This window comes from Myxocyprinus asiaticus, chromosome 15 (genome assembly GCF_019703515.2).
Source record: "Myxocyprinus asiaticus isolate MX2 ecotype Aquarium Trade chromosome 15, UBuf_Myxa_2, whole genome shotgun sequence".
Classification (NCBI taxonomy): Eukaryota; Metazoa; Chordata; class Actinopteri; order Cypriniformes; family Catostomidae; genus Myxocyprinus; species Myxocyprinus asiaticus.
The window spans coordinates 27,706,311-27,719,030 of record NC_059358.1 but is presented as its reverse complement, the minus strand read 5'-3'; the positions used below and the strand labels follow the sequence as shown (position 1 = coordinate 27,719,030).

At 36.4% G+C, this 12,720-nt stretch overlaps 1 protein-coding gene across 3 annotated transcripts in view; it reads right to left on the bottom strand.

Moving 5' to 3' along the window:
- The window catches only part of grik5 (glutamate receptor, ionotropic, kainate 5), a 135,227-nt gene that overhangs the window by 39,241 nt on the left and 83,266 nt on the right, over positions 1–12,720 (bottom strand). For all 3 annotated transcript variants that reach the window (XM_051718435.1, XM_051718437.1, XM_051718436.1), the window contains 4 exons: positions 3,041–3,205; positions 715–879; positions 455–552; positions 159–324 (listed from right to left, as the gene is read on the bottom strand). In XM_051718435.1, coding sequence (XP_051574395.1) covers positions 159–324; positions 455–552; positions 715–879; positions 3,041–3,158 — 547 coding nt within the window. In that variant the 5' untranslated portion in view covers positions 3,159–3,205. The remainder of the gene's footprint in view (positions 1–158; positions 325–454; positions 553–714; positions 880–3,040; positions 3,206–12,720) is intronic.

Here is a 12,720-nt window from a genome sequence, read left to right as displayed (position 1 = left end):
CTAGTTTAAAGTAACACTTTCTCTGAAGACTCCACTACTATAATTCTAAGTAATCTATGCAAAAAAATCATGTGCTCTTCATGTGAAATAAATTTACATATTCAAGCTTGAGGGAAGACCAGACCAACTGATGGTTAGGGCAGAGATCTTGGACTCACATTCAGCCTTAGCGCAGACCAGACTAGCTGATGGGTAGCTGAAAGAGCGTAGGATGGCTCCAATGGCCAGGCTTAGGTCTTCGTTGCTAGGATACAGAGTTACAGATGCAAAGCGCAGGTAAGGAAGTCGTGGAGTCTCCTCTGGACCAATTTTAATATGTGGGATCTGAGAAAGAGCAAATTGTAGAGATGAAAGAGTAAAAGGATGATCAAAGAAGTGAGAGAGAGAAACATTTAGTAATACTGGTGTATTAACACAAAACCAAACATCAATAGAATATGCAAATGAAGCTCACCTCCTTTTCCCCACATATGTGACTGACTATGGAACCAGAGGCAGGGCTGGATGCGGGGCCAATTACAGAGACAACACCCTTTGGCAAAATTTGGCACACTATGGCAAGAAATAATAGAGCATTTCAGTCCTCTTTATCAAATTTCCTCTGTATTTCTGAGTCACAGTACACATACTGCATCTCCTTAAAATCTCTTAACCCTTTCTGTTCAGTGTGCAGCAATGTGGTTGTGTGTGTGTGCATTTTAAAGTTTGACTCACTGGTATCTGTAGTCTCATACTGCGAGTCTTTCTGGAGTTCAAAGATGTCGACCTCCACACGAGCACGAGCTGGGCCCTCCATTACACTGTTAATGCTTTCACGTGCTAACGCTAAAGCTAAACGCTCCCCACGGCCACAGACAGAACTGTCATCCAGAATTGCAGCTAACGAGAGAAAGAAAATAAAGACAGAGAGAGAGAGAAAGACAGATAGAGAGGCAGACCAATAAAGAAATCATCACAAGCATAGGTAAAAGTGTGGGGCAGTGGTAGCTCAGTGGTTAAGGCTCTGGGTTACTGATCAGAAGGTTGGTGGTTCAAGCCCCAGCACTGCCAAGATGCCACTGTTGGGCCCTTGAGCAAGGCCCTTGACCCTATCTGCTCCAGGGGTGCCATATCATGGCTGACCCTGCACTCTGACCCCAGCCTAGCTGGGATATGTGAAAAAAAAGAATTTCACTGTATATGTGCAAATGCATAATGTGTGATAAATAAAATTATAAAAAAATTATTATTAATTATAAATTATAAGAAATCATCACAAGCATAGGTAAAAGTGTTATAAAGGAACTGACCTTTAAACACTTATACATGAGGTATCCAATAAAATTTATAATTTAAAAGAACTCTCTCCCATGTCCAATAATAAATCAGTTTGTGTACAATGATCCTGAATACCCGTACATAGCATTTCTAATATGATCGACTGAACTTGATTAAACTTTAGAGCTTATTACATTTTTAAAAAATACTACAAAATTGTTTTATTTTATTTTGTTAAAGATTACTCAATTCATTTGAATTTTAAATTGAAATGCGTAAATCATAAACTCATTTTTGAGTGTATTTATGAAAATAAAAAGTGCTTTAACTATAATACTATAAACGGGGCTTAAGACATTTTGATATAACAATGTAATAAAACAGTAATAATAATGTAATAAGCAAGACTAGGGAGAGCATTTAAAGACTGATAGAAGGTCTGTCCACCATATATTGCAATTAAGGCAATTATGGCTGATTTAATGTGTTAATCCAGAGTTATTAATTATATAAAAAAATAACACGTTACAAAAATAACACAATCACGCCACGTTAATATGGAATTTTCCTACCAACGGATTAATTAAAGCTTGAAATGCCACATCCATGTTTTTGTGAGTCTCAATCAGCAGGGGGCAGTCTGTGCAACTTGAGCTGTACAGGCAATGTGCAGCTATTGTCAACAAACAAATAGCTCATCCAAGACAGCTTTTTAAGTTTCAAATTACCTTTAACTTGATACAGCATCCTTAATATGCTGCAATTATGACTAGAGACACTGAAAACTAGTGAAACATGACTCAACTACAGTGAGATGCTTCAGAAGTGTCCGTCTGATACATGTGTGAATTTTTTGAATAAAAAATATCAACTATTTTTTATTTGTTTATTTCTGTCTTGCAAATTGCACTGTGGACTGTACCATTGGCCTGGGGTTGTGAGTTGGGGAAAGGACTGCTTACTACATGGACGTTAAGGAGAGGTTGAAGAGGCTAACCCAGCCCCCACCACTGGCACGCGGAGGACTAATTATTGGCAAACGGGCAATAGCAAGAGGGAGTGGGCAAACCATTTGCACGATCCACAGAGCACCAAGCACATCTAATTTTCGTTGGTGACACAAGTATAAAAAATTCCGCTTCGCATCATTCACGGCGTGCAGTTGAGTAGATGATAAGGGCCCAACCTCTTGCTGGCTTGCAGAAGCCACATCGGACATATCACATGTGTCAGTCCCAGTGGCGTTGCCACAGGTGTGCATATGCCAACGAAAACGTTTGCCTACATATGTGCTTTCACAAGGTATGCTTCTCCAAAGCATACTCATAATAAGTGATGGTGATCTCTCCTGAACTGCTATTCATTTTCCTTTTACACTGTTTAAACCTTCATGACGAAACTAAAAAAATTTAAGTTTCAAACTGTTTTTCTATTTTTGCATTTGGATTGGTACGTTCTGAAATCTAAAATGCGAAGTGTTACACGGACCATTGTTTCTTTGAATTATCTAATATATAATATAATTATTAAATTATTATAAATGAATATTATCTTTTGTATTTATTATATTCATTTAAAAAATATTAAATTAAACAATTATTTTGATAATTATATATTGAATTATATTTATTTGGGTGCCTTTTTCAATTAATATTGATATATGTATTTCATTGTGGTTAATTTGATTAATTAATCATCATGCAATTAATTGGATTACATTTTTTTAATTAATTGACAGCCCTAATTACAATATGAGGGTAATGTCCATATGTGTGTAACTTACCCATCCGAACGGATGACAGAACAGGGGTCTGGCTCAGGGAAGAAGGCGGCATTGTAACCACAGTAACTAACAGGAAGCGGAAGTAAATCGACAGCAGGAGCGCTGGCAGTTCCGGCATCTTCTACTGCTCCTCATGGAGATGCCTTCTGTTGCCTGTAGCACCCCCTAGATGAACAGAACAGAGAATTCAGTAGTTTATTATACAACAGTTAGTTCCGGGTCATATAACTGATTGGTCAAGCAGCGTTCCAAGAGTGTATAACTGCACTGGGATGCATCAATGTTTGGCTTTGATTGAAACTATTTTTGTTAACGCAGCAAAAACAGTCAAAATAACTGGTCATGTTGTGCCTGAAATGTAATGTGAAAGTTATTCAGTATTAACTTCTTGTTTATAGAACTGTTGCATAAAAGCAATATCAAACTCGCAATTGCACTGTTGTACTGAATATCAGCTCAGTTTTGATTACCTGTGAAACAACAACACTCTTGCTCATGTGACATTGCTTAATTATACATGAACACATACAGATATACCCACACCTCTCTCAAAGATTAAAAAAAGTTGAACAAATACAGATACTTCCATGCACATGTTGGTGTTATAATGGACTAAACAGTAACATCATCATGAATTATAGATGACAGTTTGCTGATGCAGGTCATGATTGTTTCACGTTCGTTTAACAGAAGCACAGGGAAATCACATTAACATACAAACATCTGATGTCTCTGATGCATTCTCACTCTTTCTAATACATACAACACAATACAATCTATGTGAACTCTGACCTTTAAAGATCTAACAAGATTTATTGGACCCCAGGGAGGAAAGGATGGATATACTTCTTCCATTTTCTTTGTTCATCTCTCCTCCCCCTCTTGCTTTCTCTCAGTCACTTTGAATGTGTCATCATGGATAATTGAGAGAGGAAATTAGAGGAAATTGTGTTTTTGTCCATATGTGTGTAGCATTAGGGATGCCATTATTGTCCTGCCATAATTATTACAAACCATTATTCAGCCATTCTCAAATACTAATGACCAGTGTTGCAATTATAAATCTTACTGAATAAAGTTCACGCCCACTGTTTTGCATATGTGAATGTGTGAATAAAAGGATACTTGGCAGTTTGCAAGCAAACTGTAAAATCTTAATTAATTAGGGTAGAGTGGGAGCAAAAAGAGTGAGAGGGAGAGCGCAAGAGAAAGAGACGGATAGAAATGTGAGAGACAGAAATAAAAATTAGGATAATGAGAGGAGAACAGAAAATGAGAGAAAGAAAGACTGAAGGAATAAGAAAAATGAGAAAGAGTGAGATACGGAGAGAGAATATGCTTGAAGTGGGGACCCTCAGGGAAAGGGAGGAGCAGATAGCAGGCGCTTCATTTGTTTCTCTTTGTCTTTGTAAGTAAGAAGTGAATCTGACAGTTATAATAATAGCATAGTGATTCATTATCCTTAATTGATTTGGCTTGTGAAATGAGAATGTTGGATGCCAGCATTGCCAGTACCAGCTGATACACACATATTAAGATGACACCAAGCTTCTCTGAAGCACTAAGGAAGCCTTTTCCCTTCTTTTCTTTTCCTTTTCCACTTTCATGCATGTAACCAGTATGGAAAGATTCCAGAGTGGAGGCAGGAAAAGGCACCCATCATGTGTTCCTCCTGGCATTCCACAGGCTGAAACCACAAGAGCTTAAAGGGAAAGTTCACCCAAAAAATAAAATTCTGTGATCATTTAGGGACAATGTTGGGTGTAATCTGATTACATATTTAATTGGTGACTGTGATAGTACTTTTTATTCAAAAAGTAGTGTAACAAATTACTTTTTATATTCATGTAATCAGATTACAGTTACTAACTTTCAAGAAAGATAATTCCTTTTAAATACATTACTTGGGTTACACATATTTCTAAAATAATTAGGGCTGTCAATTGATTAATTTTTTTAATTGAATTAATAGCAAATATTTGCTGAGAAAGACTCTCAAATAAAATTAATTAAATATATAATGATTAAATAATTATAAAAAATTGTTTAAATAATTATAAATTTTATATATTTATTCTCTCTCTCTCTCTCTCTCTCTCTCTCTCTATATATATATATATATATATACACACACACACTGTATATACACAATATATTTACTATATATATATATATATAGAGAGAGAGAGAGAGAGATAATAATTCAGATAATTAAAATGCATTATAGTATTGTGACAGATAAGTAAAGCATTGATAAGACAAATCAAAAATTGGCTTTAGAATCCATTATATTGATTATTTCCATATTATTGAACATAAGCCAATCATCGGCCTAAGCTATGTTGAATGCAAGAACGTGTTCTCATCTTGTGCAGTCTGCTGTCGGTAAGTGTGGTTTGTTCTATGTACAGTAAACTATGCGTTGCCTATACAGCTGGAGTTTTGCTTACTGCTCCCTACAGAAAACAGGTGGTAGGCTACTTGCTCTGACGGTAGCAATATTCCTTATTAAGGTCCGGGACATGATTATTTGCGGTAATATTTTAATGCCTTATTTTTAACATAATTAATTGCACTGAATTAACGTGTTAAACAGACAGCCCTAAAAATAATATTATTGATGTAGAATACATACTGAATGTACAGTATGTCTGTTTGTTTTTCTGTGACAGCTGAATGGTGTGCACCCCTAATGAGCCCCTAAACGTGTGGAGCTGAGTATATCACGTGCATGTGACAACGAACAGAGGAAATATAGACATAATTTTGAATTTGTTGAGCAGGAAAAAAAATTTCAGTGAAAAGTGTTTTAGAAAGTAACTTAAAATTAAAGTAATTAAAGATACGATTACTTCTTTAATAAAGTAATTAGTAAAGTAATTTGAGAACAATTTTAGAGAAGTAATTTGCAGTGGATTTTTATTTTTATAATTTACCCAAAACTGTTTATTCTCAACAATGTTGTTCCAAACCAGTATGATTTCTAGTTTCAGTTTTATTTCTAATGTGGAACACAAAAGGAGATGTTAGGTGGAATGTTGAGAACTGACAACCTCAGTTGTTACCATTCACTTTCATTGTATGGAAAAAAGAAGCATTCAAATGGTGTCTGAGGTTGTCAGTTTTTTTCTGCCTAATATCGTGTTCCACGGAACATAAAAGGTCATCGTGACTGAGCCTTAAGACTTACATTTTCATTTTGTGTGAACTATCCTTTAAATAAACCCATCAAAATCTCTCTCCATCAAAGGTCTTAACTCAACAGCAAACACACACACACACACACACACACAAATTGGATTGCTGAGTCTTCTCACTACACGCAAACCAGTCAGAAACACCATGTCTCTCCCTAATTCTCTCCATGTCTTCTTCTGTCAGTTGAGTATGTCTGCTTTAGCTCTACTCAGTGCCACTGTCCTTTGAGCCTCCTACTCTGTCCTTATCCCACCCTGCAACATACACACAAATGCGCCTGTTCACTCTTACAAAGAGAAAATCTACCTGCTTGACAGCATATCCTTCTTTTTTCTTGCTCCTTCTTATCCTACATGTCTCTTTGCATGTCCACCAAACGCTTTCACTCTGTAACGCACACACACATTTCAAAGCTGCATGAAAGGGGCCATTTCCACTAGCTGTCCTTTTTGAAATCATGGGTCATTGATGCATTTCACACATATAACCCTCATACACACACGCCAGACCGTGTGTGTTTTGACAGATCTGCTCTCAGACATTGACAAGGCCTGCCCTGTGGTGCAACACAAACATCAGTGTCAAATCTAGATTTGTCACACACGCATGGATGATGCATGGATGAACGGATGGACGAATGATAAGTACAGGCCTTGATCTGTGTTCACAGGATGCTGACTTACCTCACAGCAGAATGCAATTCATTATCTGCCCACTCACACATAAACATCATGCAATTAAGACTCCAGAGATGCCGTCATCCAACAGTCATGATTGTGCCAATAACAGACCAAGACATTTTGGCAGGATTTAAAAGACAAATGCAGGAGTGGTCAATTGTTGCTGAATATTTGATGGCGTTTTAACACTTTTGGGCTGGTACATTGTAAATATATGATAAGATATGAAGATGAAAGGCTTATACCAGTGTGAAATCTTGTTCTTTGTATCAGATGAATGATTTAACTTATCCTGCTGTGCCAACAGATTTAAAGGAGAGCATTTCAGCTGTATGGCTTTTTCAGCATTCCCTTTAGAAGAGTAAACAAACATGATTCCTCATGCATGACTCCTGTGGAGGCTCTCTAGAGCCATGCTTCTTTGAAATTTGTGAGTGAAAACAGCAAGGTGCAAACAGATGTAAACACATGTAAAGAACATCACAAATATATAAATGTAACGGTAGCCAGCTGGTACGTGATAGCTGTGCATTGTGTAAACCTCACTCTCCTGGCCTTAATAGACGCACTAGTGACCGAGGCTAGAGGCCATGGCTTCATAGCCTCCTTGTTAGTGCATTCAATTTCCATGTCAGGGATCGCCAGCTTGGAGTGGGTCGAGTAGAACTGGTGACATAAACACAAACATAAACACCTCTAAGACTGCTGATCTGCACACTGCAAAATGCAGTTAGACAATCTGCTGAAGAATATGCACACATGCTGAAGAAACTTCCAAAACAGTACATATCCAGTATGTAAGAAAACAGTAACTGTCACTGTGTTTCAATGGATTACACTCAACCTTTACTAACACTAGCAATAAAGTAATACAAATTAAGTAATTTCACACTAGCAAGAGTCTTGTTTTAGGCTACTAAAAGCCAAAATATACTCTACACAAGTACATCTATGCAGACGCTTCTAGCTTCGCAAGCTTGATTTTGTGCATTGTTGTGTTGAAGTCAATATATTTATAGCAACTTATCTGAATAATAGCACAACCAGTTTAATGACATAAACTTTTAAAGGTAACTCTGTCACCCCCTTGAGTACTGGAGTTCGTTTCTGCCACAGTAACGCAAGAATGTGTGTTAAGAATGTTCAACTGGACCACACGTTGGCAATGCTTTGGCCAAGCACTCGCTCCATATCTCCATATGCATACATGCATAAAGTACTGGCTTAAATATGGGCACACTGTTGTTGAATCAGTTTAGAGGGCTGATACTAACTGATGCTGAATGCTTCTTTTCTAAATAAAAATATACTGTGGAAACATCAGTAGACAAGTAAACAAGATCAGTAACTGTCACTGTGTTGCAATGGATTACACTCAACCTTTACTAACACTAGCAATATTCATTGCTATTAACCTTTTTTTTTAGCATTAGTCCTCACAGAAAAGGCCATTTATTGCTTGCTCAAGATGAAGTTAAGTCATAGATCAACCAATGGTTTTTGATACTTTGTGACATAAATTATTTCTCTTCTGCTCTCTCTATCATTCATGCACTCACACATATTTTGACACAAATATTAAATGATTCAGATGACATTTGCTCTATCCATCCCTTTCTCTTATAGCCAGATTATGCTGCCGTGGCAACAGGGTAAGATGGGAAGGGAGAGAGAAACAGGGAGACAGAATGCATCTGATATTGGAGCAAGTAAATGTAGGTTTTTCATTTTCTCTCTGTCTGCTGTTACCTTTAAAGTTCATCAGTATGGAAATAGCACACAGTTAATTTAGATTTTTTTTTTCTTGGCATAAAACTGAATATAATTATAGGGTTCTTCACCATAGGGATAATTGTTTGTGTTGTTACTACTTCTTATTCTATGCAACTCGACTGAAAGGCCCCTCAACAGACAACAGAGAGTATTAAAATATTAATCAACACAATCATCTTATAATCTCTACTAAATAGAGTACAATCAGGGATGAAAAAAACCCACGCTTTTTGCTACACCTGCCAATGGTGAGTAAACAGCGCAACAGTGCTTTTTTTTCAGCAGTCCTGTTTCTGGAAAAGTTTTTCCCATTCATTTCTTAAACAGGGTTTTCATCAAATTCTTCATAAAAGATTTCTAAGTTATTACCCAAACCAACCAGCTTCGAGGTGAATCAAAACACTGCAAACTTTGATTTGAAGGACAAAAAGACAGGTACAAAAAGGTACAAAACTGTGTACTTACCATCTTGAATTGACTACATCTTGAAATAACTTGAATTAACTTAACTATAGCATTAACCACAATTTCACGAAGCATCGCGAATGACGTAATCGAATAAAAATTATGTAAATATATAAAATTATTGATTTAGTTTGTTAATTATAAGTATAGAAACAATAAATTGTAATTTTATTGCAAAATATTCATATATACAGTACTGTGCAAAAGTCTTAGGCACATAAGATATTTCACAAAAGCATTTGTCTTAAGATGGTTATTTATATCTTCAACTTTAGTGTGTCAATAGGAAATATAAATGTTAGACTCACAAACATTACTTTCTGCAAATAGAAAAGTTTAGAATAGAAGAACAGGGAGCCCTGTAACAGATGTCATGGCCCCCACATAGCCCCCCACTGAACATTGTGTCTGTCTGAAATTACATGAAGAGACAGAAGCAATTGAGACAGCCTAAATAGATAGAAGAACTGTGGCAAATTCTCCAAGAAGCTTGGAACATCCTATCTGCCAACAACCAAGAAAAACTGTGTCCAGGTGTACCTAGGAGAATTGGTGCTGTTTTAAAGGCAAAGGTGGCCACACCGAATATTGATTTCGCTTTTTTATGTTTACTAGACTTTGTATGACATTAAGTGATAAATGAAAACTATTTATGTCATTATATTTGAAGACATCCTCACCACGCAACATTTTTCACAAGTGCCTAAAACTTTTGTGCAGTACTGTATATAGAAATCTATCAGTAGTCTTTGAGTAGTTTGAGAGCAGATTGTAGCCAGACTTGATTACGTCATTCACAATATGTCATTGGACTGGGATCTTTCGCTGCGACTCTAATTGGTGGATCATTCTCTTCAGGATTCTCGAGCAGTTGTTCACCAGGAATTCCACTATTAAACATTATATATATATATATATATATATATATATAATTCTTTTTTTATGAAGTTGAAATAACGTCATGGTTACTTGTGTAACCTCCATTCCCTGATGGAGGGAACGAGACGTTGTGTCGATGTAGTGACACTAGGGGTCACTCTTGGGAGACTGACACACCTCTGGTCTTTGATAAAAGGCCAATGAAAATTGGCGAGTGGTATTTGCATGCCACTCCCCCAGACATACAGGTATAAAAGGAGCTGGTATGCATTCACTCATTCTGGTTTTATGCTGAGGAGCCTATATAAGGTCTGGCCATTTCAGCGGGTAGTTCAGCGTTGTGGCAGGAGGGACACAACATCTTGTTCCCTCCATCAGGGAACGGAGGTTACGCAAGTAACCATGACAATCCCTATCTGTCACTCACTCGAAGTTGTGTCGATGTAGTGACACTTGGGGTCCCTATACGAAACGCCACAATTGGCTGAAATGTGTTACGTTAACTGGTGGTGTGTGGTGGGCAGACTACTGTGTGCCTCATAGCCAGCACACCGGGTTGACATGTAACCTCCCCCAACATAGTTATGAGTGTCGAACTGCCCTTTGCGGACAAGTCGACTACTCAAGAGACAGAGACAGGCTTAATCCGGTCGTTGCCGCCATAGCAGCACACCACGATGGTAATGAACAGCTTTATAGAAAACCGTGCCATATCATCTTGCTATGAGGCAAAATTTTCTACACTGTAAAAAATGTCTGTAATTTTAACGGTAAAAGACTGTACAAATGCTACCGGAAAAAAAAAAAAACTTTTATTTACTAACGAGTATTAACTGTAAAATATATAGTAAAAATTGTTAATATATTTTAGAAGAAAATACAGTTGTTTTTACAATAAAATGTTGTAAAAATAAAAAATTTTAGATGTAAAAAGTATTATTTTCCTGTATAATTAATGGTAAAAATTTACATTATGTTTAACAAGAGAGTACATGTACTTTTTACAGTAAATTATTGTTAAAATTATAGTAAAAAACAATAATCGGTCATTCCCACAATTCCCTGTATGACTCATCATATTTCATTTTATTTTATGGGAATAGTAATGTTTCTTCTTATTTTTAATATCAGTTATGTACTTTGGGGTGTAAACTGATATAGTTTAGTTAATGTTCATTACATTATTTTAATTTCACATGTTTTACCCTGATGGTGATTAGTGTTTGTGTGAGTGACACTGAGCATTGTCTCTACATGTTTATTGGTCATTGCTCCTGGAAGAGCCACTATTGGTGAAGTTCATGTCATCATGTGCTCTTCTGTCATTTGTACGGTGATTAACAATACCTTATAAAGTAAAAAGCAGATTTTTTACAGTTTCAGAAGGTTAATATCAAATGTATGATTTTTTTTTTTTTACTGTAAACGTAACAGATTATTATTCTTTTTTTTATAGTGCCAGTGTGGTCATGTAAATTACTACCATTTTAAACTGTAAAATTTACAGGTTGTTCTGTAAAGTTGTTTACATTTTTACTGTATTTTTTACATAATTATTCTGGCAACCACAGCTGGCAGTTTTTTGTTTTCTTTTCGTTTTGTTTGGTTTAATGAGAGAAATATTCCACACATATGGAATATCACCACATGAAGTTCTGGGGGGGGGGGGCCTTACGCATTTACAGTGGTGGGCCGTGCATTTAAAGTCTAGGCCTTCAGTGATTCATGCCATTAAGAAAACACTTTTTCTTTTGGGTATCACACATTATGTCGCAGCTAACTAGTAATACCAATTGACATTTTAAAAACGCGTCCATGCACGAAAGTCAGAACTTGAAATGACATTTAATAATTTTAACTGCAGTATGACTGTTTTGTGAAATGAACGTCTCCTGAACAGACATTCAAAAATCATAATTTTTCATATGAATCTACCAAGGAGGTCTAGAATACCGGGAAAAGTCTATCTAATAATATTTGTGATTTAAATGTTGCTTGCAATAAATTTCGTTTCGTCAGGGTACACGGTTAATCTGCGTTCCATTCAAGTTAGATGAGGGATATTCCTACTTGATATCTCCGACCATAAATGCATTCCATTCCCCGATATTCGAAACCGCAATGCTCCCGTTAGCTTAGCAGGGGTTTGACTCTCATTAGAGATGTCTCCTAGCAACCCAACTGATAAACAATGCTGCAGCGCTAGCATTTGTGCTTCAGGTGTACGATTATCAAAAGATATGATAATTTACCATGTTTTATACACCATGTTTCTACAGCCGTATGTTAAACAAGCTTTAATATCATGTAATGTGGAAACTTGAACTCATTAATTGATATTACTTAATAAAGTGAATGTTTATCGCTTACTTTGTATATCTCCCTGAGTGTCGATATGTTTGTGTGACATCATGCCCCTGCATCTCGGCAAAATCAGAGTTGAGAATTTCTGCACAAGTCTATAAGTTGTAATTCTGACTTCAAGATGCATTCCATTGCACTTTTCCTAGTAGGAAGTTGTAAAATCCGACTTTATGAGTTGAATGGAACGCAGCACTACTTTTCAAAACTTGATCTGACACCGAATGCTCAAGCAGCCTAATTTACACTTAGAAAACTCTTGATGTTGCTATAACAATGCAAAAAGCACTTACCAATTTACTTGAAGTGAAAATCAGTCCTCCT